General features: G+C 34.9%; 1 protein-coding gene and 1 non-coding gene across 6 annotated transcripts; one reads left to right on the plus strand and one right to left on the minus strand.

Moving 5' to 3' along the window:
* Positions 1-510: 510 nt before the first annotated feature.
* Positions 511-19,200, plus strand: POLI (DNA polymerase iota). 5 transcript variants are annotated; one of them, XR_004953733.1, is made up of 10 exons: positions 511-715; positions 2,079-2,189; positions 4,065-4,229; positions 6,914-7,066; positions 8,832-9,068; positions 10,620-10,798; positions 11,617-11,708; positions 14,197-14,327; positions 14,594-14,809; positions 17,219-17,324. XR_004953733.1 is itself a non-coding variant. In XM_016129193.2 (10 exons), the coding sequence occupies exons 1-10, from the start codon at positions 568-570 to the stop codon at positions 18,923-18,925; spliced, it is 2,244 nt and encodes a 747-aa protein (XP_015984679.2). In that variant the 5' UTR covers positions 518-567; the 3' UTR covers positions 18,926-19,200. The 5 variants fall into 5 exon arrangements, 4 of the variants coding, with proteins under 4 accessions (XP_015984679.2, XP_015984681.2, XP_015984680.2 ...); XM_016129193.2 differs by lacking the exon at positions 14,594-14,809 and adding an exon at positions 18,104-19,200 and having other exon boundaries at positions 518-715; positions 17,219-17,424; XM_016129195.2 differs by lacking the exon at positions 14,594-14,809 and adding an exon at positions 18,104-19,200 and having other exon boundaries at positions 602-715; positions 1,981-2,189; positions 17,219-17,424.
* LOC118610592 lies at positions 2,698-2,816 on the minus strand. The gene has a single exon (XR_004953871.1). It is a non-coding gene; the product is annotated as a 5S ribosomal RNA (ribosomal RNA).
* Positions 19,201-23,382: the final 4,182 nt, after the last annotated feature.

Raw genomic sequence — 23,382 nt, forward strand, 5'->3', positions numbered from 1 at the left:
ATCTGATTCTGACGCTCATATATTGAAATCCGATTCAGTTCAGATGATTACAAACTCAGGGTTCCAATCTGGCACAATCTTTTTGAATCAAACAACAAACTAAATGCAATAAACTTTAACATGCTCACTAATTATGTTAGTTTACATGGTCGTTTTGCTCTTACCATAATTTTCACCTCCCCCCCCCCTCCCGCACCCCATTACCCCAAATCGTTCAGTGTCTAAAGGTAAGCGACTTTGCTAACAGTTGATCAAGGAGAACAGGCTGGCCTCCGAGTAAAGATAAAGAGTTAAAATATACGTGTTGCGAAACTATCTCCGAAGACCTCAAGAAAAAAAACTAGCAGTTTGGAACAGCAATCCCTCACTTCCGGCCTGGATGGGGCGGGAGGAATCCTCCGCTCGCGGATCCCCACGATTCCCAGCCGGCGCGTCACTCCGGGTAACTGGCTGGTCGGCCCAGACCGCGCAAGCACAAGAGCCGGGCGGCTGGAGGCGGTCGGCCCCGGTTTCCCTGGAGACCCGGCGGAAGCTGCCGGAAGCTGCGCTGCGGCTGGCCGCGGCGGGATGGAGAAGCTGGGGGTGGAGCTCGAGGAGGAAAGCGGCCTGGACGAGGAAGAGGACGCGGCTCTGGCCATGGAGCAGGCGGAGGCGGGGGCGGCTGTCAGCTCGCCGTCTGTGCCCGGGCCAGCGGAGCCGGGTGGCCTCCCTTGCTGTAAATGAGAAGGGCGGGGCGGGCGAATGTCCGGGGCGGCGGCGACCGTTGGGGTGCGACTGTCCCCGCCCCACTTGGTTCCTTTCTATGCCTAGCGGGCCACCCTTCACTGCCTGTCGTTTTGTGGCTGAAGACCCGGAGAGGGATGGCTTCTCCTAGGAGCAGTAGGGTGGGCGCGTCTGATTGTTAGTCGTGGGTGCATTTGTAATTCCTCCGAAGAGCCAAATGAAAGCCGAAGAGGCCCCGGGCGGTTAATGATTGCAGAAGTGGAGAACCTTGTCGCCTACTTGTTAGCGGTTGGGGGCTGGAATAAATGACTCGGCTTGGAACTGAAGACAAGGCACGTGTGCAGTGGCCACCTCTCTGGTGACTCACTTCTAGCCTCTGGGCTGAACCTTGTAGCGCTAAACCGCAGGGTCCGGGGACAGGGCTCCCCTTTTAAACTTTTGAAATTTGAAATAATTTTAGATTTACAGAAGTTGCAGAGATAGTTTTCTCTAACCTTAATATCTTACATCACCCTGGTACATTTGTCAAAAAGGAAATTAACATTGGTATAATACTATTGACTAAAGTACAAGCTCTATTCACATTTTACTGTTTTTCTCACTATAATATTTTCTATACTAGGGTCCAAATCTAGAATATCACTGCATCTAAACTACCTTGTTTTTAAACTGACGTGAAGAGCTAGAATCTCCTGTTTTATTACTCCTTCCTCCCATTCCCCCCAATTCCCATAACTATCTTCTTTTTCAAATCCAAGAACTATTTACTCATTCATTCAATTTATCGAGTATTTATTGATAGTCTGTTATATGCTAGGGGATTTAGCACTGAACCAGTTAATCCCGCTCTCATATAAAAGCCAAATATTGTCCACTGGAACCCGTACAGTCTGCCATCTGCAGTTTTGTATTTATGATTTTTTAAAATTTAAGAACATGCCACTTCGAATAATTTTTAAGTTGGTTTAAATCAGTGATTAAACTTTTCGCCCCTTCTAATTTACTCTAAATTTTACAATAAACTTCCAAGTAATAGGATTACCTCTGTGTCTTCCGTTATTGATCGAGATTTTCACCCCCTCAAATTTATTACTATCCTGAGAAAAATACAGTGCACAAGAAATGTTAAGTAAACAGGGCTGAAGTCCCTGTTGCAGATGTAGTTGCTCTCAGGTGTTTGTAATTTTAAGATGCTATAACAGATATAATAAATTCAAGAAAAAATTTTTAAAATCACTCTGCATTCTTTTTTCTCAGTCCCACGTTTTAAGGAACTGCCAATTGCTCAGAGATGATAAGCAGCCTGAATATATTTTTGTATTTCTTTGCATATTGTGCATCCGTTCATGGTCAAGTGGTTCCAGCAGGAAGTCCTTCATCCAGAGTTATAGTACACATGGATCTGGATTGCTTTTATGCACAAGTAGAAATGATCTCAAATCCGGAACTGAAGGGCAAACCTTTAGGTAATTATGGATGTTGATAATATTTTCATTGTATAAAAGGATTAGCTGCTCATTATGTTTATTGTATTCTGATTTATTAACTAAAGCTAGATTTTGGAAGTAGTTCTTATGGTGCTTTATAGACACAATCTTTGCTTCACTACCAAGTGTAAACTATAAGCCTCATTTAATAAATGGTGAATTTGACGCAAGTAGTATAACAACTGAATAGATGAACAAAAAGACTGTAATAAACAGTCTTTTTCTTAATGTTTGAAATTTTACATTCCTCTTATCAGAAATGACTTCTTTTGTTACATTTTCATAGATGTTTTCATCTGTTTCCTCCCTTTCTAATTTAACTCTGGATTTGTGTAACAGCTGATAAAATAATTGGATTTTGAACAGATCCCTAAATATTAAGGCATAAAGAGCAAACTTTCCATAAAAACACAAGTATATTTTTAAATAAAAAGCAAAGAAATTTTACATTAAGGATTTATTTATTTTTATTTTTTCCTTTTTTTAAGGCCTACAGCACCTGGTATTCCTAGGTGGTCTCCCATCCAAGTACTAACCAGGCCCGACCCTGCTAAGCTTCCAAGATCAGATGAGATCGGGTACATTCAGGGTAGCATGGCTGTAGACTAGAGGATTTACTTTTTATTATATTGGCTTGTTTTCACATTTTATATTTTTAGTTGGAAAAGTAAATTTCAAAAAAAAAATTTTTTTAGACATATAGTAAGGATTTAAAGAGCATAAGGAGCAATTTTGATTCATCTGTGGCTACTTTGTGTCTAGTTTGGTTTTATATATCCTGATTCAACCCTACCTAGTTGATTTACTGAACAAAGTTTTTGGTATATGCCAAGTTCAATTTAGTTAGGATCTTTAAACTTTCCTAAGGGCATCAAGAAGTTAGGATTCTTCTAAAGGCATTTCAGCTAGTAGCATTGTAACACATAGGCTGGTGATATATAGTGTGAGTACATTCATTTAATTCTGCATTTAAAAACTTTTGGTTAAGGGAGTTAAAATCTGACTTTGTATATAGTTCACTGATGAATCTTAAATTATTATTTTTAACCTAGTGATTCTATTTTGGGGCATATATGATACATCAAAAATTTTTGACTGAAATAATGTTTCCTTGTTTAAAATTTTAAATTTTAAGAAATGTCTTGCATTGGGGAATGGACATAACCTTTTTTCCCCTACATGTTTGTGTTTTACATATTTTAGATGAACGTTACTTTTATAGTGGTAAACAAGTTGTCAACTTATGTAAAGAGAAAGGCAAATTTTATCCTTCTTAAGCCACCAATAAACTAGAATTTTTATGCAGTCTGTAGATAATCATAATCTAGTCATTTTGATAAGGAGGGGGCTCATAGTGCTGCCTCACTGTATAATCTTTTCTGCAAATGACTAGGAAGAATAGTTCAATAATTAGATCCCTGATAATTGCTGTAGGTTGGCATTTAGAACTTTGCTTTATATTCATTGAACAGCTACTCAGAAGATAAGTGAATTTTTCTAACAGCAACCAGTAATTAATTGTACTCAGATATTTTCATCTCCTTTATTTTTTAGTAAAAAATAGGCTAGAGTTATATATAAATTCAATATAAATTAATACGGTTTTGTATTGTCTGAAAAAACTCCAGACGGATTTTATTTGTATCTTTTCATTGAAGATGCCATAGAATTTATCAATTTATGATAATTTCTGATAAATTTTACTTTATAGAACTATGATGAATAGAGGTTATGTTTTTAAACTGAGACCTTTTAGTTCTTATCAAAATACATAAAATTATAATATGGCATTAGTAAATTATATTTTAAGATATTCAAATCTCAGTTTTCTCATAAAATATTTATTTTTTATAGGGGTTCAGCAGAAATATTTGGTGGTTACCTGCAACTATGAAGCTAGGGAACTTGGAGTTAAGAAACTTATGAATGTTAGAGATGCAAAAGAAAAGTGTCCACAGCTGGTATTAGTTAATGGAGAAGACTTGACTCGTTACAGAGAGATGTCATATAAGGTTACAGGTACAGATTATGGAAAATATGCTTTTATTTTCTAATTTTTTAAAATGTGTGCATATTTATTACAGTCATTGAAAAGTAAACTATTTTTAGCATTAATTTTTATATAGGATTCCTGTTCACTACATAAATATTTTAAGACATGTAAAATGCCATTAGTTAATTCTTTTTAGCTAATAACTCTAAAAAAATTTATATGAGAATGACTTTATATAAGTAATGTTTACAAATGTAAAATTGGAGTTTGAAATCTGTCATGATTGGTGTCATGTAAATATGAGAAAAATGTAAAACAAAATATAAAAGTGAGAAAATGGCAAGATATACCAAACAAAGCCAGATATTTTTAACTTTAAATGAATTATGGTAAAAAAGCCTATGTTTCAATGCATTGTTAGTTGGGAGGGGCTTCTGTAATTTTTAACATAATTAGAAACTTGTTAAAAACTATTAGCAAAAATAATGGGTATATTAATTTCTTTTAGATTTTGTATATATACTAAATAGTATAGGTAAACTCTCTACTAAGGTTTGATTTAAATCATAGTGTTTTAGTAAATTATAGTAAAAATGAAAATGTGTGTACTGGTATATTGCAAATATATATAATTTTTAAATGTTCTTTTATTATTTGTAGCAGTTTTCAGATGAAAAAGGTTAACTATAACATCCAAAAGCTCTTACAAATTAGCAAGAAAAAAATAACTAAAGAAAAATGGACAAAGAATATGAATAAATAATTGACAAAAAAGCTAAAACAATTTCAACTGTTATGGGGAAGAAGAATGTTCAGATTCACGATTGGCTAAGGAAATTTGAATTAATAAGATATTTTATATCCATCATACTTGCAAAAGTATAAAGAATGTGAGAAAAAGTAGAAACAAAGTATTATCGCCTTTTAAAAAACAATCTAGAAACAATTTTTCAAGTTAAAGGTACATGTTATATCACAGTGATATAACCTCTGTGAATTTAAGAAATAAAATGATAAAGACGTGTACAAAATTGTGTATTGTAGCATGATTCATAACTGGTAAAAATATGGAATGAAAACAAATGCTTATGATAAGAATGGCTAAACTAAGACTTCTCTACATTGGAAACTTAATTGCCATTAAAAAAGAATGCATTGGTGATATATGCTTTATTCATAAAGATATACTTTGTTATTGAGTCAGTAAAAGGCAAGATGTAAAAAAGCATATCATAGTTTTCTATAAGTATTGTATAAAAGAATAGCCTCAAGCCCTTCCCTCACATATACGTATATGTGTTTATTTGAGCAGGAAGAGGAATATGAAAGGATATGTACTAGGTTTTTAACATTACTTACTTTCTAGAGTGGAAGAGGCAGTGCTGAAGTGGGAGGAAGAGATAGCCAAGCAGAAAAGGCAAGACTGTACTTCTGAAATAGCACTGTACATCTATGGAAAATTATGTCTGAATATTAAGAAGTTGATTTTTAGTGTACACAGAAGACGTTATATAGTTGTGCATCTTGCCTTTGTTCTTGGTGATCTTTTATATCATTCATACAGCTCTTCCTCATCCTTTTTAATGCCTGCAAAGTATTCCATTATATTTTGTTCTATACTTATTTAACCAGTCCTCTCATGATATGAAGACACTTTATGCCTATTATCTCTACATAATTATTAATAGCAGCCCCTTTTGTTCAAAAATGTCTTGTTTTGAATGACAAATTATATGGTTTCCCTGATAGTGGTGGATTATTAGACTGCTATCAACTTTTAGCTTTTACAAATATATGCTTCAGTAAACATTTCACTTAAAAATATTGGCCTACTTTTTTCGAGATATCCATAAGGTAAGTTCCTAGAGGTTAATTGCTAGATCAAAGGTAATTTGCATATGAAATTTTGCATACAGATAGATATATGTTGCACTTGAAGTTGTTTCAACACATTGCTAGTATGTGTATTCTCACATTGTAAAGATTTTGCCTGATAGGTGAAAAAAATAGTACATGTTTTCTTTACCCAGCTGGTATCAATAGGTGATTCAGAGAGAAGTGAAAATTATTCTCAGTGATTTCAAAGTTTTACTAGTCTTAATCCTAAAAATGAGAATTGATAGTCCTTTTGAATTTATATCAAATCATGGTTCAGTTCAATTTAGTAAACATTTGACTTAAGGACTAAGTATTGTGTTAGACGCTGGACTTTCGATACATGTAAGTCATTGTCCATTTCTGCGGTTAAGGGATAAGCTGGGGAATGGCTAATCACAATAGTGAATTGTAGTGTATTTTGAGAATGAAATGGCTTTTTTTTTTTTGATTCACTAATGGAAATTATAAATTTTGTTTTGTTTTGCCTTTAAAAACTCCTTTACTTCAAAATCATAATTAACTATAAGCACCAATATTTAATGTACTACAGATACAGAAATTATAGGTATAGGAGATGGAGCTAAATATATTGCTATGAGTATCTGCTCAGAGAATGCCATTTTAAAACTTACTTTGTTGGAAATATATTGCCTTTACTCAAAATTTGCAGGAAAAAAAAATCCCAGTTAACTGACGACTTTATTAACTATATTGTGGAACTATCAATCTATATAAAACCTTTAACAGCATATTTGATGTAAGCACAGAGTAGCTAAACTTATTCTCCCCAGAACTTCAGTTACCTTTGTGCTCCAATATTATTTACATTTAGAGTTGTTGGAAGAATTCAGTCCACTTGTTGAGAGACTTGGATTTGATGAAAATTTTGTGGACCTAACAGAAATGGTTGAGAAGAGACTACAGCAGCTTCACAGTGATGAAATTTCAGCACTGACTGTGTCAGGCCACATATATAATAATCAATGTAAGTGGATTCTTATTCATTATATTTAGTAACTTTAAAGTACACACATTTCTTAATGTTTGATGAGTTTAGTGAGTTGATTATCCTGAAAGTTTTATGGCTTATGTGGGTGGTGTAGCCATATTTCAGGAATCTGTCTAAGATGACTAAAATTAGGTGTTGCTCACGTAGCTCAATCCTCTGTGCACTTCTCATTTTTCCAACACAGTCTGTGCATAGCATTTTTAAGAGCCATACCTCCTTGGGTCATCCTTAAGTTACAGGAGTTGGCTTGATATTATGCTTTTTAGAATAATTTTAGATTCTCCTGTAACTATCTTAAGCAAAATTTTGAGGTAAACTAAATTTGCCTTAGTTTCCTCTTTTTGTTGTTCTATTACCCCAAGGCAACAATACCCTCATATTGCCCCCTGACTTCTTGAGTTACCCCTTGTGGAAGCCCATCCAGGCCTGCCTGTCATCTTTTGCAAGCTCATATTTAATCAGTTTAGATCATCTTTGCCAGCTCTTAAGGAGAAAGCAGAGTGGTTCATCTCCTTTGCATATTATAGATGACTGCTGGTATTTCCAGGGATACTGGCATTCGAAAATAAGCTGCAGTATGCTCTAGTGAACATCCAATTCGAGTTTCAAGCATCTTGGAACTCTGCTAATGACCTCCACATCATACCACTTAGAAGACAAGCTTTTCTGCTTTTGTGTAATACTTGCCTGCCCTTCTTGCTTCTAGGTCTCAACATGTGCTTCCTCTTATCCCCCCTAGTTTGAGAGCTAGTGATCAACCTCCCATTTAATTTCCACCTTTCTGATGTTAAAGAAAGGGGGAGAGCTACGATTCTCTTCTAGAAGAAGATGCTTTTCCTGTGTCTTTTATACCCGTGCTCTCTCATCACTGACAAAGGCTGAGTAGCAAGAAGCTTCCAAATATGTTTCTATACGATTTTAAAGCAAACTCAGACCTTGTTGGTTAGAACATATTATGGAAAGCTATGTTTTATATCCTAAAAAGAAAATGTCTTATTCTTCATGAATTATTCTCCCCACAAGATTTTGTTTAAAAAAATGCTTTAACCCTATAGAAAAGTTGATAGAATATTATGAGAACACTCATTATGCCCTTCCTTGTAGATATACCTGTTAACATTTTCCCACATTTGCTGTATTTTGTTCTCTAATTGATTGGTTAACTGATTGATGAGCCTTTTAAAATAAATTGCAGACATCATGACACTTTATTTGTAAATACTCCTGAGGATAAGGACTGTATCATATAACTCTAATACTATTTTCACACTTAAGAAAATTTGTTTCCGTGTAATTTATCTCTGCTTTTCATAAAAGATCTCTTAAATATGTACAGATCTAAAATTGTTTTCAGTAGCACATATGCTAATACATAAAGTTTAGATTCTGATACTTTTCAAAAGTATTTCATATTGTTAATACTTCTATACTTATATATAGGTGAACATGAGTAAAAGTTTTACTAATGTCACTAGGAACTTTTTATGAGAGGTCAATTTTCATAGTCACTCCCAATGTGCATTTACTATCATAGGCCCTTGAAATTCAATCCAGGAGTAATTTACTTTACAGAATTCCTGTGAAGAACAAAACAGATTAAAGGGGTGGTAGTATGGTGGTTTTGGGGGTGATGGTGGTGGATATAGGTTAAATAAGTCCTGTATCCTGTTTAAACTCATTTGTAAAAAAGAAAATTAAAAATTTTTGTGCTGACTTTTAACAACATTGGCTGTTTTTATAGCTATTAACCAGCATGACATCTTGCACATCAGACTACTTGTTGGATCTCAGATTGCAGCAGAGATGCGGGAAGCCATGTATAATCAACTGGGTCTCACTGGCTGTGCTGGAGTGGCTTCTAATAAATTATTGGCAAAATTAGTTTCTGGCGTCTTTAAACCAAATCAACAAACAGTCTTATTACCTGAAAGTACTCAAGATCTCATTCATAGTTTGAACCATTTAAAAGAAATGCCTGGTAAGACAAATATATTTAAAAAGTATATATTGGTTTTATTGTATTTATTTAATTAAAAAATTATAATTAATTCTTAGAAACTGTATACTCGGCTTTGGAGAAAACCAAAACCTCTGTTTTCTGGAGGGAATCTGTATTAGGAAGTATATGAAAATCCTTTTTTAGTTTAACTCACTTCTGTATAGTTTACAAGTAATACCTAGAAACACGTGATCCTTTATTTCCAGGCCCTGGTCGTTACACTTATACTGTATATTGCATCTAGAGAGTACAGTCGGTCTATTACTAACTCTGTTTTGGATTTATATATAAAATACTAGGGCTACAAGAGACCTTCCAAAGCATCGAGGCTAAGTTTTTATTTTAAAGAGGAGGAAACTGATTTTCTTGAGGGGTTCAGTGACCTGTTCAGGACGTTGGGCAAGTTTGTATCTTTGAAGATCAAGTTCTTAATGTTTTTATAGACCATCAATAATCAATATGTTAAACCTCATTTCTGGGCCATTACTGGTGAATAAGATGTCATAATAGAATTCTGTGGAAGTGAATTCCTAAGACAACCGAAACGTAACCTTTAGATTAAGTCATAACTTCACAATTTTTACCATGTTTTTGTGATTTCAAAATGTGTTATACACTGTCTTGCCTTCCTTAATCCAGTACAATCATAACTTGAAGATTTTTTGAGGGTGACCTTGAGTCTGCTTTCTGAAGAACAACTATGTCTGGTTGTAATAAACTGAGGACCGTATATTGATACATAACATAACTTTACTTTTTGAATTCTTGTAGTTGTTTTTTTATACCTTTCTCTTTTTCTTGTTGCCAAATTGCCAGCTCTCTTTTGTTTCATTTGTGAAAATATCTGTCACTGCACTTTAATAATTCTCCCTATATCCCTATTACCTTTGATTTCTTTTATTGCTCAAGGAAACCAGATAGCTGTAGACTTAACTTTTTAAATATGAGAGGAGTAAAGGGGCACTGAATTCCTCAAGCATTTCTCCTGTGATGAATATGACTGAGTTTCATGCAAAAACTTTGTGATAGGGGTTTTGCCAATGAGTACATTTGTTTTGTTGTTGCTTTGTTTTCCAGCTGTTAGTTGTATCTTGGATGTTAAATATTGCCAGATATGACTTGTAGATAAATGCGTGGTATTGTGTATAGGAATCGGTTAGGTTAGCTGATAAATACATGCTAATTAATTTCAGTTGCTCTAGTGACTTTCTTGTTACGTGAATGATAACCATGACTCTTGACTACTTCCACAATGTTATGTAATAGATGGTAAAAATTTAATTTTGTCAAAATAGAATTTATTGGTTGTCTTTATAGTCATATGATGCTAGGGTTGTTAGGTTTTCAGAGTGGTTCATACAACTCAGAGTCCCTGAGCAGAACAACAACCACCTAATTTTCAGTAGAAATTGACCTTAGCAAAATATTAATTACGGAATTTAAAGGCATGGTTGATATATTTTTAATATTTTAATTAGTTTACTTTAAGGGGAAAAGCTAGTATAACACTACGCATTTCTTTTTGTTTAGGTATTGGCTATAAAACTACCAAACGTCTTGAAGGGCTGGGTATCAGTAGTGTGCATGATCTTCAGACCTTTTCATCCAAAATATTAGAAAAGGAATTAGGAATTTCAGTTGCTCAGCGTATCCAGAAGCTCAGTTTTGGGGAGGATAACTCTCCTGTAACACCCTCAGGACCACCTCAGGTGCGTGATAATGATACTTCTTTTAATTGAGTATTGGTTGCCACATTATTTAGATCAAGAGTTCCAGTTTTAGTACTGTGCTTTTACTGTTCTAGTTTGTTTATTATGTTAGTACATGATCCTGTTTTTATGAAAAGGCTAATTTATTTATTAGATTAATAAATCTTAAATTGAATCCACGAATTGGTATTTAAATCTCGTTAGCCACTTTGATTGAATGCTATTTAATTTTAACAGCCTTTATTACATATATGAGGCAAAATATTTTAATATCTAAAGTCTTGTTTTTAAAGTAGTCTCATGGTTTAGGAAATGGAGAAAGGTATAATCATCCAGTTCACAATGATTAATATTTTTCCTGTGTTACTGGCGCTTACGCCAAGTGCTTTATATACATTAGCTCATTTAATCTTCACAACAAACCTTCAAGGTAGGTAGTACTATTGTTTGTATCTTTTCCCCTTCCTTTCTCCCTCTCCCTCTCATTCCTTTTTTAAGATGAGGGTACTATATTTTAGAAAGGTTAAATAACTTGCCCCAGGTTAAACTCAGATTCAAGTCCTAGGAGATTAAAAGCCTTGCTATAATCATATAGCAAAGCTTGGAGCTGGTACTCAAGCTTTTTACTTTTCTTGACTTCCAGTGTACTTTTTGGTGGAGTACAATAACTCGCAGATAAAAAGAGTTAATATAAAGGTGAACTAAATGGCTCAAACTAAGCATGAGAGATGTTAGTAAAGAATGTGTTGATTTATTTGATATATATACTGATGATTGGATATTTGGGTTTATAATAACTATTTGTGCTTATTTGGTAGTCCTTTAGTGAAGAAGATTCATTTAAAAAATGTTCATCAGAAGTCGAAGCTAAAAGTAAGATCGAAGAATTACTTGCTAGTCTTTTGAACAGGTGATTTTCTGTTTTACAATATCATCCTATATATTCTGTATATAGTGTATGGAAAGCAACTTGATGTTCTATCTTGGAACTAAACTTACAGAGTAACTGGAGACTAAGCAGTGAAAAAATAGATCCTATCTCACTGAATTTCTCTACATCGTGAACTATTGCAAAAATAGTAACAGATGCTTCTAACTAAATTTAATCCATTTGATTCCATTGGTTTTTAGTAACATTATGGTTATATCATGGATCGTAAGCTGCTGATAGTAACCTAAGGGTTTTTTTTTTTTTGGTATTTCTTGAATCCATCCACCTATAGATTTGTGACAATTGAGGATGGGAAATTATTAAGAGCAGTAATGATGAAAGCAGAAGTACCCTTATATCTCTCCTTTGCCTCAGATGTGAAAGAAAATGGAGTCAGACAAAAGAATAGCTAAATGGGGCTGTGTGAGCAGTGAGAGTGATTGTGGGTATGTGCAGGGTTACTGGACTGTAAGTACATGAAGAGCGTCAACTGGGATTGAGTATACAAAAAGCATAGCATAAACTGAACAAGACATTTAGTTTTCTGATGTGCCTCTGCCATCATATATGTATTTCTCAATCCTCCGTAGAAGAGTAAGTATTATTTCGTTTCCTCCCATTTCTTTGATTTCTCAAAATGGGGTGTCAGATATCTAACAGTTTTGGGTACGTGTGCTTTTGTAATGATGCTAAGATGGCTAACTGTGACTAGAGAAAAAGGTTTTTGAATGACTCTTAAGTCTCAGAAAACTGATGAAATTTCCTGCAGATTTGCTGTCGCATGCAGTGTGGTTCTCATGCCTTGAGTAGAGCCGTGCAGCTCATCATTTGCTGCATGCATCTGTGGCTGACTCTGTGACCCAGCTCCAGTGGTATGACTCGTGAATATGCTAGCAAAACTGGGTCATTTGTTTTGCTTCAACTAAATATAAGACTACTGTGAGAAGCCTGGCCATTGGAAACAGTTCTTCACGTAGAAAAGGCATAAGAAATATAAATTTTATAGGTTCTTTTATTTGAAGAATCAGCCCAGAAATGAGACTAGGTAGTCTAAACCTGAGAAATACCAACTATTAATCATTTATTCCTATTTCTGTTTGCCATTCCGTCTTTTATACCATGGTCCCTTATTTCAGTGATTGAAGCCTAATATCATCTAAGTGACTGGCAAAAAAATAAGTGTATGTATGTGAATGTATTTTCCTTCTAGAGTATGTGATGATTAATAGTATAGGTATGTAAGAGGTATAAAATCATCTAATTTTTTATCTACTAGGCACTAGTTTATTGCTTAGAAAATAACCGTAATTTAGTATGTCTTAATTAGCTATGTGAGCCAAATCATAGTCTTTGAATTGTATAATGACTTAATAGAACAAGTTTAACTGAAATATATTTAAACTAGTAACGTGTGTAGGAACCATTTAAGATATTTATTATTTTAATAAAGCAGCAATCAAGAAATTTTTTGATTAAGCAAGAGAAAAATATTATTTACTACAAAATTCTAAATTTTCCTATTTGAAATCTTCAATTTAAGTATGTTTAACAATGTACAATATTTGTATTTTATAGTTGTGATTTTTTAATGGATTGCATACATTTAAAAAGGAAAATATTATTTTTCAATGACATAGTTTCTGTAGTAAGTAGATTTTCTACTTTTTAAATGAATTTTCTACATCATTAAAACTTTTTCAACACGAAAACCAAGACCATTTGGATAAAACACTTTTAAGATACACTCATGTATTTATCTTCCTAAATATAGTATGTAATTGATCTTTCAAGTTACTGCTTTAATATGCCACATACTGGTGATATTATTACTGGCTCTCTTGGATCTATTTGGGGAGTGCTCTTTGATGAGAATAATCTCATTAGTTGTTTTTGGAAATCATATTTTTTTAAATATGTCAGTGAATGGTTTTCTCAGTTTCTTAAATTTCCTGCTGATTTTAATATGTTGCTTTTAGTTATATTTTGAACTTGGATTATAAAATGGTTTGTTATAATGATATCTTCTTTCTTTCTTTTTTTCTGGTAGCACTTAATTCTGATTGAAGCCTGAGAGCCTTACATTTAAAATTTAGTGCTTAGAAAGTAGTGAGTGACCCACAACATTTTCCTCAGCAGGAAAGAAGAGGAGACAGTGCCCATTCACTTACTCTTGTTGATTAAGGGGAGGTTTTGGACATTTAGATGGAAATTATCATTTACAGAACTTATACCACGTGGCAGATACTGACCTTGGAACTTAAAATAAAATGAAATAAAATAATTTTAGTGCATACAATGTGAAATTTATTTGGGCTATTTAGGGACTTTTGTTTACTGTCTATCTTGCTGTATTTATAATTATTATAGTTAGTAACGTGGCACCTTTAGATAAATGAGAAGTATTAGACAATTTGAAAAATCTTTAGATAAAACTTCTTCTAATTCCTTGTTTCTCCTTTATTTTTAGAGTATGCCAAGATGGAAGGAAGCCACATACGATAAGATTAATAATCCGTCGGCATTCCTCTGAGAAGCACTGTAGCCGTGAGAGTCGTCAGTGCCCTATTCCATCCCACATAATTCAGAAGTTAGGGACAGGTATGGGCTAAGTTTCTAATAATTTAATTGGCAGGTTAAACACTTAAAGCAAACTTTTCCAATGTGCAAGCAAAAATTTACATTCTCACCAACGATGTATGAGGGTTCCAGTTTTTTCATATTCTCAGCAACATTAGATATTGTCATTAACTCTTATGCTAGTCATTCTTGTGGTTGTGTAGTGGCATTTCATTGTGTTTTTTTTTTCTTTTATGGATTGTGCTTTTGGTATCATATGTAAAAATTCTTTGCCTAACTCTACAAAGGTATAAAGAAAACTCTAAGAGGTACCCAAGGGCTGAGGACAAGTACCCAAAGAAGGACAAACTTGGAAAGGGAAGACCCCCTACCCCTCAAAGAAAATGTGTGGCTGCAGAACACTGGATGATGGAGAAATCCTCTGAGTTACCTGGCCTAGAGTTGGTCCATAGTTATTGGGCCAAGGGAAAACCACCCGCTGATGGATGAGCTGAGGCTAGTTGGTGAGCATACAGGCGGAATTGGATGTTGGGAGTTTGCTCACTGGCAGAGCAGCAAACGAGCTGGCGTTTGTGTCGAGAGGGCTACTGTTAACAGCCCTCCATGATGCAGGCCAGCCAAGGCTGGTGGGTGGTTGTGCTGAAGGAACCTGCATTCTTCTGCTAGCACAAACCCAGAGAATATGGTGCCTGCATAGGAGGAGCTGGAGGACGCAGCCCTCTAGGTTGTAGGCAAGTCAAGGCTGTTAGGTGGATGTGCAGAAGGAGTCAGGACACTATTCACGGCACTGGCCTTTGTGCGCTGGTGTTTGAATTGGTGGTGGCATGGTCACATGGTCCCTATGCTTGAGCTGGAGCTTGAGGTTGCTGAGGGACTTCACGTGCCACATGTGGTGTGGCAGAGCACTGTTGGATGTCCCCACACATGTACTACAAACAGACCATAAGATGGAAGCAGGAGAAAGTAAATAACAGTGCACTGGAACCAGGAGAAGTCCTTTAATGGTCCTTCCCCTTTAATGGTCCTCCAGTGCTCTCTACTGACAAAGCTTAGCAGGTTCAGTGTTAAAGCATTTAAGGAGTCCAACCCATTATCACAGAATTTGGAGCTGAGAGGTAATAATTTGTTAGTAGGCGTAGTTGTACTGTTCTCCTCTATATGATGAGTCATTTGTCTCTTTTTCAGCAGTTTGACTATCACATATCTGAGTGTGGAATCTCTGTGTTTATCCTACTTAGGATTTATTGACCTTTTTTGATCTGTAGAATAATTTTTTAAATAAAATTGCAAAGTTTTTGGCTCTTATTTCTTTAAATATCCTTTCCCTTTTCCTCTTCTCTTGGACTCTTACTAAGCATATGTTGGTATGCTTGAAAATGTCCTATAGGTGTGTCCAGTTCCGTTCATTTTTCTTCAGTCTTTTTTTTCTTTCCTTTTCTATTGAGCTGTCGAGTTCTCTATTGCTCTGTCATCTTACAGCTGCTGTTGCCCGTCTAGTGATTTTGTTTGTTTTGGTTACTGTACTTTTTAACTCTGGAATTTCCTTTTTTCTATGTATGTTTGACTCTGTTTATTGAGATTCTCCTTTTCTTGATGATTATATTTTACTTTTAATTCTTTAAAATGATTTTATTTAATTCTTTGAACGTATCTGTAATAGCAACTTTGAAGTCTTTGCTAAATCCAACTCAGTTTCTATTGACTACTTTATCCCTTTGAATATCAATCACGCGTTCCCTTTTTTTTTGTATATATTGTAATATTTTGTTGAAAACTGGACATTTTATATAATGTAACAAATTGGAAATTTTTTTTCCTGTGGGCCTTTTTTTTGTGTGTATAACTTGTCTGGACTTAAGCTGCAGAATATACCTTTCCTATGATGTGTTGCCTGACTTCCCTGCTCAGCTTTGTAAAATTAAAAATTTTTTATTTTGGCTTCTTAGGAAGTTATGCCTGCGTCTTCACAGTTTAGTGGTTAGTCAATGACTGGTCAAAGGTTTTGCTCAAATGTTAGAGCTGGAAGGCTTCTACCTTCTGTCAACAGATATGTGCATGGGTTGGAGAACCCTTTAACAATTTGGGCCATTTCACGTCTGCCTTGGCTTTTACTTTCTGCTAGGCCGGGCATCTCCATTGGTTTGCTCGTTGCCATTCCAGGCAGGGTTGTGTGGAGAGCTGGGGTGCTCTCTGCACTCCACTCCATGTGCACATAGCCTCTTGGTCAGTTGGGATTGTGAGGACAATTTATCTAGGCCCTCTGCGGTTTTTTCATTTCCGGATCTGGTTAAATTTCTGGCTGGTCCACTGATCTTTCTCTCACTGCAACCACAACTGTAGGCTAGAGAGCTGTACCATTTCTCCATTCGTTTCCTACCAGGTTTGTTCATTTTACTGGCAGCACTGCTAGGTATTTTGCTCTCTGCCTCAAATCAGGTCTGTCCTCTCTGGCAACAAAGCTGCTGACTTTTACAGCCAGCTTCACCCGGCTAGAACCTGCTTCACCAGCTGAGCTGTGTAAAGGGGGCTGCGAACAACTGCAGACTATGAGGCTGCTGTCTCCCACTCTCTTAACTGCATTCTAGCAGCTTTTCATAAATCAGTGATTCTTCAATTCCCTTTGGTTCACTTCGAGACCCTGAAAACAGTTGCTTTTGACAATTTTGTTCAGTTTTATTTAGTATTATGGGTAGATTTTTCTGACATCATCACTCCACCATAATCAGAAATCCCATATTTCAAATGTTTTGAAAACTTATACTGATTTGGCATTTCTGTGATGTCTCAGTTTCATATATATTGTTGAGAAGTTCCAATGATATCTATATAGGATTTTAATTTAGATTAAGCACTTAATGTTATAAATTATGATATAATGTGTTTAGATATTGTCGTAAACATTTTTTTTTTAGGAAATTATGATGTGATGACTCCAATGGTTGATATACTTATGAAACTTTTTCGAAATATGGTGAATGTGAAGATGCCATTTCATCTGACCCTTTTAAGTGTGTGCTTCTGCAACCTTAAAGCACTAAATACTGCTAAGAAAGGGACTATTGATTATTATTTAACTCCATCATTATCAACAACTTCACGCTCTGGCAAGCGCAGTTTTGTAAGTACACTGTTACTGGATTTGTGTGGTTAAATTAAAAAATCTAAGCTTGTGTTTAACTTATGTAATTTAGAGATTCTTTTGGGAAATGTTTGAATGGCTTACATGTACATGGTACTGACCATGTTACGGTGGCTAGCCTTAGGTGACATTGTACCATGATGGAAGAGGAACACATAAGCATCACCAGCTAAAAAGAGAAAACCATTATGAGGATTTCCTCTTTTGGAGGTGTTGAAACATTTTATAACAGTATACAGGGATCTAATGATTAGTTCATAAATATGAAAATATTTCAGATATTGGAAATCAGATCTTTTTATCCATTAAGGTATACATAAGCTATTGGAACTTCCCTCTCCCCCTTAATGTTTTTGTTAAAATGTTTAAGTTTTTTTGATTTTTAAATTAAATTGAATGCAAATGCATACCTCCCTTCTGGCTCAGTGCTATCTAGGAAGGAAATCTCTTCCTGGAATAGTGAGTAAAGATCCACACAATAGCGTGACTAATTGTGGTGGATTAATCATCTCTAGCTGTTTGAAATTAGCCAAAAGGATTGAAGTTTTTGAGTGGGATAGAAATACATTGGCCAGATAAAAGATGCAGGTACACTCCAGCAGCATGAGAATTTAAAGCTATTAGATATCTAAATTATTCTGTTATCCTTGTGTTCTAGAAAATGAAAGACACTCATATGGAGGATTTATCCAAAGACAAAGAAACAAATTGGGATTTTCTCCCAACTGGAAGAATTGAAAGTACAAGAACTGGGGAGTCTCCACTAGATACTCTAAGTTTTTTTAAAGAAGAGGACAGTGATGAATTCCCACTTTCCTCACTTCCTGAGGGTATTGACCAAGAAGTCTTTAAGCAACTTCCAGTAGATATTCAAGAAGAAATTCTTTCTGGAAAATGTATAGAAAAAGTTCAAGGGAAAGGAAGTTTGAATTGTCCCTTACATGCCTCTAGAGGAGTATTATCTTTCTTTTCCACAAAACAAATGCAAAATAATCCCTTAAATTCTAGAGATCATTTATCCAATAGCAAACAGATACCCTCCGTATCTCCCTGTGAACCGGGAACATCAGGCTTAAATAACAGTAGCTCCTCTTATCTGTCTAGCCAAAAGGATTATTCACATTATTTAGACAGTAGCTTAAAAGATGAACGAATGAGTCAAGGACCTAAAGGATCTCAAGGATTCCACTTTTCTAATACAAATCCCTCTGTATCTATTTTCCATTCATTTCCAAATTTGCAGAGTGAGCAACTTTTCTCCAAAAAACACACTACAGATAGCCATAAGCAACCAATAGCAACAGTCTCACATCATGAAGGACTTCCAGGAAATGGAGAGCAAGATTCTACTGATGAGAAAATTATTCTTCCTTCTGATGTCGATCCTGAAATTTTCTATGAGCTACCAGAGGAGGTGCAAAAAGAACTGTTGGCTGATTGGAAGAGAGCAGGGTCAGATTTCCACATTGTACATAAATAAGCGTGTTTAGAGCAAAAGGTCTAAAAAGCAAGGGAAAGACCGTTGTTCTCAGATTAGTAGTTTATCAAGCTCCTATAAATTAAACACTAATAGATATGCAATAATGTAGAAATCGAATATAAAGTGTACCAAATAAAGCAAGAATAGTTATGGGAAGTAAATTCTGGCACAATGTATAAAAAATTCATGACAGAAGAAATAATGTAAAATACTACTTTCCTCTTGTTTCTAAAACTATTTTATATTGCTTTTCAATAAAAAGAATATCATGGTCAGCATTAGTACATTTTTCATAAATCGAATGAGAAGATACATACGCCTGCATATAAAACAATAGGCTAACCAAATCATTGCTATGCTATATAGCAAAAAACTTTTTTTTTCTGTGAAATACAGAATGGCTCAAGAAATTCAGCCCATTAGGAAACAGCAAATAAGAACTTCTACTGCCAACTCACCTATTAAAAATGTAGATATCTTTATCTGAAGTACCATGTACCATTTAATAAGTCGATTTTTAAAAAAACACCAAAGTGTTGTTTATTCAGTTAATGACTCCTTTCACACCTAGAACCTACCACAATGCCCGGCACACAGGGCACTCAATAAATATCGAATAAATAAATTTTGCGGCAGAGCCCAGGTGGGGATTTGGGTGGGGGAGCGTACATAGCGTAGAGAACCAGGAGGAATTCTCCATGCAAGTAGAGTAAGGGAAGGGTGGACACCAGAAACGCAAGGTGGTGGGTCTGTAAGATAGTGGGAGAAGTCCATTTCCTTCTGGCCAGTCTGTAGGATCTGAAAGCAGTGGGTTAGATGTTTTGGCATCTCTACATTTTGGAGATGAGATTAAGGATGTCATACCCACAACAAGTATACACAGTAGCTAAACTGTTGGGTGTCCTCTTTCTTCTGTTATTACTGTTTTCTCCCTTTGCCTGCCAGATAAAAAATCGCACATAAGAATGTGGACATTTTATAATTTGTAAGACACAGGATGTTTCTAGAATACACCAAAGTATCCCTCAGCACTGGTTTGGAGGAGTGTTCAACTTTATAACTTTTGCGGATATAATCTAAAGAAAAAAATGATGAAAGAGACAAATGTGGATAAAGAGTAGCTTAAAAATACTTTCTTCTAGGTAAGAAGTTTGAACTTAGTTTCAGATTTCTTTAAATTTGAAAATTTACTAACAAGGATTTTTAACAAGGAGTTTATGTTTATCAAAAACAACTTGGATCAAGAACATCAGAAGTTAATCATCAGACAAATATTTAGTGCTCTGAATTAAGGACTAGAGAATTTTCTACATGTATTCTGATAAGATAGTTAAACTGATAAAAGGAGTATATTGCATTTTTAGATAATTCCTTTTTTAAAATTTATAATAATCCTTACAATTATTTCAGCCAGAAGTCATTGGACAATTAGGAAATTTTTTTTTAGACGGTTAAAAGAAAGTAAACAGTTTGGGTCAGTTTAAAAAGATAATATAAAATAGTTGTTAAAATTACTTTCTGAAGTGAGAATGCAGAGGGCTATATTACAGCTCTGCTATTTATTCTGTGGCCTTAGTATATTAACATCTTTGTGCCTCAGCATCTGACTTTTTAGGTTATATTTTATCTCTGCTTTTAATAAACTTTTTTCTTTGGTACTCTATGGATTTACTGTAATGTTTGGAAGTGTAAACTTATTTTTATCCTTGATTCATAGTGCCATCCTGAATCTTTCAATTCACGTTCTCTAACATTCTTAGACACTTGCCTTTCCTCTGTTGTTCCTCTATTCATCTAGGAGTCTCGATGGCACAAAGAATGGACTTTATTACTCTATCCTTTATGTCCTTTAATCTCTGCTATTTTTCATTATTTTGTTTATCAATTCTGCATTTTGGCTAATTTCATCAGTTCTCTCATTCACTCATTTGTTGTTCAGCGGTGTCTCATCTACTATTTAAAATACCAACGATGGTTTTAATTTCAATAATTATCATTTGCTTGTTTTTCTGATTTTCGTTTATTCATTATAGTCTCTTGTAAGTCCATTTCTAATTTTAAAAATCTCATAAATATTGTATATTCTATTTTTGATGATTTTAGCGCTATTTTAAGTTTTTATATGTCTAAATTTTTGGATATCGTTGTGTACCATTTTGGCTTGTTTCCTTGAGTGTGTGGCTAAACTTAATCTGTGGGAAGACGAAGGACCTAGATTGTGGATGCTTTTCTTCATATAAGGTCTGCTTTTGCTTCCCAGTGAGGCGTTCCCGAGCCACTGGCACGTTAGCTCCTTCTAGGTCCTGACTGCAGCTGTCTTAGTTGTTTGACCTTACAACTCTCCTAAGATTTTGTCTCCAGAGGTCACCTGTAGGCCACTGTCAGCATTTGTTCCTGGTAAACCCTACCTTTCAAGTTGCTTCTTGCCTGATGCTTCCTGTTCCTTTCCTGCTTTTGTTTCAGCTTAATTTTTTTTTTTCCCCCGTCTGCTAGTGCAGAGGGATGGGGCCTAAGGATTTCTCTTATGTAGTACAATCATGCAATTAATTAAAAAGTCTGTTTTCTCCGGGACCTAGTGTTTCGTACTGGGAGAACTCTTAAGCATATCTGTTCCACTGTAGTGTGCAAGTGCAAGCCTATTTGAATTTACTTTTCCCATCTTATTTTGTACTTCCTATTTTTCTCTTGTTCTATGCTATGTCTTGTTCCCATTCTTATTCCTTTTTTGTCTTCTTTTTGGATTGGCTAAGTTTTCTATTTATTATATAGTTTCCCTCTACTGATTTGAAATTTAAACGTTCTATTATAAGTACTTTTGATTACCTTTAAAATTTTAACATACTTAACATCTAAAAATTGTAAATATCTGTATCTTCTTTCCAAACCAAGGATGTTAAAATATATTAATTCTAAATAAATTCCTCTATTTTTTAATTTAATCTCCAAATTAGATATTATTAGTGTTTTATATAGTCAGTGTTTAGGTTTGCCCATGTTACTTTTTTTTTTTTTTTTTTTGGCTTAGCTTTTTTCTGTCATCTCAGACATTCCTGCAAAGTAGAGTTGTTTTTACTTTCTGAAATTATGTCTTTAGAGCTATAGATTTAGAATTGATTTTTCTTGGGCTGTTTTAAGATACTCACTGTGGCAATACACAGTTTTTATTCTATGTCTAGCTACAGATTTCTCTATTGTTTTTTAACATGTAGCTCCTCAGTGATGTTCTGTTCATTTTTTTTTTTCAGTCTTTTTCTCTCTCTCCTTTTGGATAGTTTTTAATTGCCCTGTCTTTAATTCACTAATTTCCACCCCCCCGTAGTATCTAATATGTTATTTCCATTCAGTGTCATTTTCATGTCAGACACTTTATTTCTCTAGATACCAGATTTGGTTTATTTTTGTATTTTCTATGTCTCTATTTAATATGCTCAATTTTTCCCTACCCTTTTGAACATATGGAATATTAATTATAATAATTGCTTTAAGATATTTTCTATTAACCTTTATTTCTGCATCTTTCTATTGATTTGTTTTTCTCTTTATTGTGGGTCATATTCTTCTGCTCTATGCATGCTTGATAATTTTTAAAATTGTAGACATTGTGAATTTTACCTTGTTGGGCAATGTTTGTTTTTGCTTTTCCATAAATTCATAAGTTGTTGTTCTTGGTTGCTTTAATAAGTTACTTTATTAGGTGCAACCAGAGCAGTGTTACCCTCCTACTGCAGCAAAATCCTTCTGAAGACTCACTCGTGTTACATGTTCTGTGGTTTGTCAGGCCTTTCACTCTGGCTGATCATGACATGAAATATTTCTGACTCTGCGTGGGCTCAGAAGATTGCTCCCTTTGCACCGTTCAGGTGGTTCATTCCTCACACTCGGACGTTTTCTTCACATGCATATATTAATTAGTGCTTAGCTAAAGATTCGAGGGGTATTCTCTGCAGCTATCTGTGCTGCACCTCTTGCCTCTCCAGTACTCTGCCCAGTGAACTCTAGTCATTTTGGTGTCTCCGGATTCCCAGCTTTATCTGCTCAATTCGCAGGGAATGCTAGCTAGGTTCCCTCAGGCTATTCCCTTCTAGTATTGCACCCTGGAAACCAGTTATGTAAGGTAGGGCAATTGTAGTGCCTTGTTTGCAGACTTTATTTCTGCTATTTTATTCTTTAAGAGTAATCTCTTGTTCTCTAAATATTCCTTTCTAGAGCATCATGTTTTTGTTTCTTGGATACGATATTTCCTTATCTCTCTAAAGATGATAATGATAGAACTTCCAAAGATTTCCTGATATTATATAATCTTTCTTGAAGTTGCTTCTATTTGATTTAGAGTGTGGGATTTAAAATCTTACTGGAGGCTCTGGTAGCTTCGGTAGGATTTGTCAACTTTGAATTCCATGCAGGATGATCTGGCTAGGCCTTCTTTGGGGAAACTCCTGATGCATCATTGAGTCTTT

This window comes from Rousettus aegyptiacus, unplaced genomic scaffold (genome assembly GCF_014176215.1).
Source record: "Rousettus aegyptiacus isolate mRouAeg1 unplaced genomic scaffold, mRouAeg1.p scaffold_m13_p_12, whole genome shotgun sequence".
Lineage (NCBI taxonomy): Eukaryota > Metazoa > Chordata > Mammalia > Chiroptera > Pteropodidae > Rousettus > Rousettus aegyptiacus.